We start from the raw sequence: 6518 nt of genomic DNA, 5'->3' as shown, positions 1-6518 counted from the left end.
CTCAAACTAGTTAAGAGCAACTAGTTTGAAACTGAATAAAAGTTAATTGTATTTCATGAAATTTAGGTGATGTGTTTTCAAAATCAATGTTTGTTATGAATAAAGAAGAAAAAACATACACCAAGATAATAAAAATAAAAACACTTTTTAATTGACAAAACAGAAACTAGACAGCTTTCAGTAATGGCCTAAAGGATGTAATTATTATTTATCAAATTTCATGTACTTGCTGTACCAGTTTCTCTCATCAGTTATGTATTTCTTAGGTATAGAATTAGACTAAGTACAGATGAAAGCATTCCCAGAAGCCCAACTTCCCAAGTCTTCAGCTTTCCAGCCCACAGAAACCCTCTTGGGAGCCAGTTGATAGCATTGGTCAAGTCAGCTATGTATTTTATAAGAGCAATAGTGTGAAAAAGCTGCTGGTGTTCTATAAGATGATAAGCTTCTCTGAAACATTAAGACATACAAATATTGTAAACTAAGACATTCAGAACAGCCAAAAACTTGTTTTACTGTTTATGTAACAGTGTGGTAAAGCTACTTTTCACATAGTCTGGACTTGTGGATCTGAGGGTTGATGGTTTACATCTTATATATATATAATTACTTAACAACCTATCTGAGAAAAAAGTTTATGTTTAGAATCATTGATAAAAAAATCAAACTAAATTAACATGTACTAAACAAGAAACATTAAATCATATAGAAAACTGCTGACAGTGGCTCAGGTACAAACATACAAGACCTGTGAGGTGATGGGGCACCACAAGAATCTGTGTGACTGAAAATGTAAAATATATATATAGGAAATTTTATAAGGTATGTTTAAAAGTATATTTTAAGAGGCATTTGTGCATTATCATAGAATCACCATTATTGTGGTCATTTTATATTAACTTACAGGAGATACTACACACAAGGATACACCCTCATGAAGGTCACTAGTAATCTTACAGATTTACAACATTTATACTTTGACTTTGTTGTCAGTGAAATATCTGAAAATGCCTACCATGACAACATTTATAGTTTGATTTAGTTAGTGAAATATTTGGAAATGTATACCTCGACAACATTAATACTTTGATTTAGTCAGTGAAATATCTAGAAATATCTACCTTGACAACATTATTACCTTGAGTTAGTTAGTGAAATATCTAGAAATGTCTACCTTGACAACGTTTATAGTTTGATTTAGTTATTGAAATATCTAGTAATGTCTACCTTGACAACATTTATAGTTTGAAGTTAGTGAAATATCTGGAAATGTCTACCTTGACAACGTTTATAGTTTGATTTAGTTATTGAAATATCTAGTAATGTCTACCTTGACAACATTAATACCTTGAGTTAGTTAGTGAAATATCTAGAAATGTCTACCTTGACAACATTAATACTTTGATTTAGTTAGTGAAATATCTAGAAATATCTACCTTGACAACATTTATAGTTTGATTTAGTTAGTGAAATATCTGGAAATGTCTACCTTGACAACATTTATAGTTTGATTTAGTTAGTGAAATATCTGAAAATGTCTACCTTAACAACATTAATACTTTGATTTAGTTAGTGAAATATCTAGAAATATCTACCTTGACAACATTTATAGTTTGAAGTTAGTGAAATATCTGGAAATGTATACCTTAACAACATTAATACTTTGATTTAGTTAGTGAAATATCTAGAAATATCTACCTTGACAACATTTATAGTTTGAAGTTAGTGAAATATCTGGAAATGTATACCTTAACAACATTAATACTTTGATTTAGTTAGTGAAATATCTGGAAATGTATACCTTGACAACATTAATACTTTGATTTAGTTAGTGAAATATATAGAAATGTCTACCTTGACAACACTTATATTCTAACTTGGTTAGTGAAATATTTGGAAATGTGTACTTTGACAACATTTATAGTTTAATTTAGTTAGTGAAATATCTAGAAATGTCTACCTTGACAACATTTATAGTTTGAAGTTAGTGAAATATTTGGAAATGTCTAATTTGACAACATTTATACTTTGACTTGGTTAGTGAGATACCTGTTTTACTGAAAATGTCTACCTTGACAACATTTTTAATTGTGCATATGACTGTTGGTAAAGTGTACATTAATCATATATGGCTTACCTAATTTCTTTTTCACACTGTTTAAGAAGAAGCTGCTTCTCCTTTCGAAGTATTACAAGAATTCTTAAACACCTGTAAATTATAAAAAATATATACTTTCTAAATTTAACTTACAGTACATTTATGGCATGCTGAGCAAAATCGATACCAATCAGTAAAACTCCTGATTCTTCAACAATCATGAAAACAATTGAAACTTCTCTTCTAATAATCTAGGCAAGTGGGTAGTATGTATTTTTCAGGGTTAAATATAAAACCACAACAACACAACTGACTTTTTACTAGAATGGTACAAGGAAAATAACATAAACATTAACTACATAGTGCTCATTAATCCATACTGTGTGTGTGTGTGTGTGACTGCCATAGCTCCAAGAAACCTGAAATCTTGCACCTGGATATTGTTACTTGTCTTATCCATGTGCATGCTAGTTTGCATTTTTTTAATGAGGCAAGCTAGGAAAAAAAAACATTGAAAGAAAGTGGTTCCTTATATTATAAATAGAAATCACAGACAGCCACGCATGTGAGTGCGTGCACCCATGCACATCCTTTTAAGGAGGCAAACTAGTGAAACACTATATAGAAAAGAAGTGGTTCCTTATATACCAACTTCTAATATATAGAAAAGCCAGTGCATTTTAGTAACAATGGCTTTTATGTCATGTTGCTTAGAAACAAAAGTATAACCTAAAATTGTTGTTAGCCTATGTACTGAAAGTATAAAAATGAAATATATAAGCTACAAAATCGAAAAAATATTTGTTGATTTCTTAATTTAGAGTCTCCGTTGATTAAATTCAGAAACAATTTAAGTTTAAAACTGGATCGATATTTTTACTTGCATGATAAATTTTATGCACTTAGCTCTAGGCTAGTTTATCTCACACTATGTCTTTATTTTAGGCTTATTTATTAATTTCTTATAATACTAACATTCACTACACTTACAAGGTTTCATGGCCTCCTTGCATCTCCATCACCAAAATCATAATGGGCAGACATTAAACAAACTATTCTATCTGGATAAATGCATTTTGGCTTTTATGACACCTCTTGTTTCAAGAAATCAAGCAAGATGTGACTCACACATTTGCTTTTTATATAGGTTAGATAATGTGACATATAGTAGCATCTATTATTATCATATCTTTATGACTTTTTTATGTTTCTGGGAAATAAAAATATATTTAAAATACACACTGACATGGTCATCTAGAATATATCAACCTAATGACCTGAGCAAAGCCGGGTACTTTTGCTAGTCTATAATAATAGAAGGGTGTGTCTGTGTGACCACCATAGATCCAAGAGGATAGAACCTAGAAACCTGAAGTTTTGGACCTTGAGGGTGTGTACCTGGGTATCATTACTTATCCATGTGTGTGTGTGTGCACTCCTCATAGTATACCCTGCAGTATATCAGTTACATTAATAACTTCTAATATATATATAAAATCCAGTGCAGCTTGGTAACAATGCATTCCAACAATGACTTTTATGTCATGTTGTTGAACAACAAAAGTATAACCTAATATTACTGTTAGTCTATGTACTGAAAGTATAAAGTGAAATGTATAAACAACAAAACTGGAATGATGTTTGTTGATTTTGTAATTTAGGGTCTCCATTGATTAAAGAGGTTTGTATTTTATTTAAAATGTTGGTGATATATAAAAAATACCTTAATTCAGAAACAATTTAAGTTTAAAATTGAATCGATATTTTTACTTTCATGATAAATTTTATGCACTTGCTAAAATAATCATCCTAATAACACATGCAAAGCAAGGTACTTTTGGTAGTTAATAATAAAGGAAAACTGAGTGCATGCCTTAATCTGGCACACAATTATACAGTTTATATCACATGCACACAGTAACCAGGTCATACAGTACATACATCCATAGCTATGACAAGGGATATGGAATACACAAGCTTAATGAACATGCATTAAACTAGGAAAGACTAGTCACTGCATAACCTAGAAACAGTCCTCTTCAAACTGTCTAAAGGCAAGCCTTTATAGAGCTAAAATAAGTTAAAAACAAGAATCAGAAGTACCTTTATAAAAAAATAAAGTTAAGGAATGTAGCTTAAAACCATTTGAAATTTGTTGTCAAGGAAAATTTGGAAATAATATTTTGCACATTATTTTTCACACAAATAATTCCAACATTAACACTTATTCTGACACAGTTGTTACTATGCTACAGACCATAACTCTACCATTCACACATTGTACTCCTGATGCACTACCATTCACATGCACTGGAGCAAACAAGAAAAAATTAGATCAATGCTTAGGTGGGCAAAGGAAGAAACCCCGGCAGTCGAGTAACAGCTGTAGTGTGAGAGTAGTATGTTTTAGAAGCTCTGATCTACATTCATTATATATTTTGTATACAACCTCACTGTAAGGACAGGTAAAACATTCTTACCCAGCAACTCCAAAGAAGAGAGACCAGCCCCATAAAGATGTCCCTAGTGTGGTCCAAAAGCTCTGATCCACACTGATGATACCTTTTGTACTTGCCCAGCTTATGTGTTCTGATGGATAATAAAGTTGGTCAGCAATGTTGGTTAAAACACCCAATAAACGTAAAAGTTTATCACGCTCCTGGAAAAACATACAAAAATTTAGGTTTTGAATACGTGTATAAAATCATCCTTGTCTAACAGCTATCTTTAGTCATTTGTTTAAAATGAATCAAGTTAGTAACATGAAGAGACCACTTATATATTTTGTTACAGTAAATGTGTGATTCTAATTCTCATTACACATATAAAAGTTCAAACTTATGTAACAGATTTTCTTAATATTATTTTATCACTATTATTAACTAGAAAAAGAGATAACACCCAGCTAATTGACTCACAAAACCAAAAGTGACTGATTTTTGCCAGAGGAAAGAGATGAGACAATAATGTGAAAATATAAAGGTACTTAACAAAAATAAAATAAATTAACAAGTTGATTTTACAAAAACTGGATGAGAATAAATGGTTTTACTGATAGCCAAGTACCTAGAAACTAGATAAAAAAGTAAAAGTACAGCATTTCATTACATGTTTAGCTATGAAGAGCAAGGTAAGTGACATGGCACTTTGCAAGTCAAGGCCAACATCTGAAGTGAAAAGCCACACAGACTTTCATGACTTGATCAGTTACACTCAATGGCCATTTATACACTGAGAATTCACAACTGTGTAGTAAGACTGAAGTGATGCTCCTGTAGTTTTATTACTTTTTTACTTAATCCTATGTAATATACAGTGGTGGTGGGGGAAGTAAAAATGTGCATGCCATGACTTTTTAATACAGATAAAATCAAAAATAAATTTAAAAAACTTTATTATCATTATATGTCAATATACTTGACATCAAATCATAGTCTACAATTCAAATTTTATTATGATATAAGTTTTAATTTCAAAAGGAAATATTTAAATAAATTCTCAATCTTTACTTCTCTGTATCATGTGATATTTATTTGCTCCAAATTGCCCAATATAGATTTTCTTTCTATCCCTATATGATTTTTTGAGTCTGGCATAAACTGACATTTATAGTATAGGTATTGCTATACCATAATGTAATCTTATAGTCTCCAATATTCTTGTTTCTCTGAGATATAAACAGAATAGTCAAACCCACATGCCATCCCCTCTTATCACATTCTGTTTTCAAATAAGGATAATTCTCTCTGACATTGCTACTTGTAATTTATATGATTAATAGAGGGAGCAAGTTGTATACTATGTAACTCACATGGTCATCTCCTCTGAGCCATAAAAGTCAATAATTTGCCAACAGAGCTTGATGGATTTGGACTTAAGACAACATGAGAAATGTTTTTAACTTATTTATAGGTTAGTTCAATAGATAAATTATAGAAGTTTTGGGGAATTCAATTTTTACTGTTTTAATGATATTTGTTACTTTAAAATGTATATTTCAAAGTTATGTAAATTATTTTTTGGTTAACCAACACAGTGATAAAAAGTAAGTGTTACTAAAGTATGGACTCCGAGTACAAACAGCCTTAAAGTTTAAAGTAAATGCTAAGTTTCTTGTTTTGATGTATATTTTTTATTTATTGAGAAAAGTAACTAAAACTTATCAGATTTGGGGACGAGGAACCCACTTTGAGACTAATAATGGCTGGAGACGGCTTGAATGGGTAATGAAGAAAAACTTTAATATAAGTTTAACATAACAGCAAATGTACAATGTTTCGACAAGGTTTAGTCATCATCAGGTACAAGTAATTTACACTGACATGAATATATATATACATATATATATATATATATATATACAGTATTGAACAGATTGACAGAACACAATAAAAAACCGTCCCATGCTTTTCACCGTTGC

At 30.6% G+C, this 6518-nt stretch overlaps 1 protein-coding gene across 3 annotated transcripts in view; it reads right to left on the bottom strand.

Annotated features, from left to right (window-relative positions):
* Nucleotides 1-126: 126 nt before the first annotated feature.
* The window catches only part of LOC106467198 (peroxisomal membrane protein 11C-like), a 13917-nt gene continuing 7525 nt past the window's right edge, over nt 127-6518 (bottom strand). For all 3 annotated transcript variants that reach the window (XM_013927522.2, XM_022395326.1, XM_022395327.1), the window contains exons 3-5: nt 4579-4757; nt 2138-2209; nt 127-450 (exon numbers count right to left, since the gene is read on the bottom strand). In XM_013927522.2, the coding sequence (XP_013782976.1) occupies nt 252-450; nt 2138-2209; nt 4579-4757 (450 nt within the window). In that variant the 3' untranslated portion in view covers nt 127-251. The remainder of the gene's footprint in view (nt 451-2137; nt 2210-4578; nt 4758-6518) is intronic.

The sequence above is a fragment of the Limulus polyphemus genome, unplaced genomic scaffold (genome assembly GCF_000517525.1).
Source record: "Limulus polyphemus unplaced genomic scaffold, Limulus_polyphemus-2.1.2 Scaffold2525, whole genome shotgun sequence".
Taxonomy (NCBI): Eukaryota; Metazoa; Arthropoda; class Merostomata; order Xiphosura; family Limulidae; genus Limulus; species Limulus polyphemus.
The sequence above is the reverse complement of the archived record's forward strand: the minus strand, read 5'-3'. Positions and strand labels throughout refer to the sequence as shown.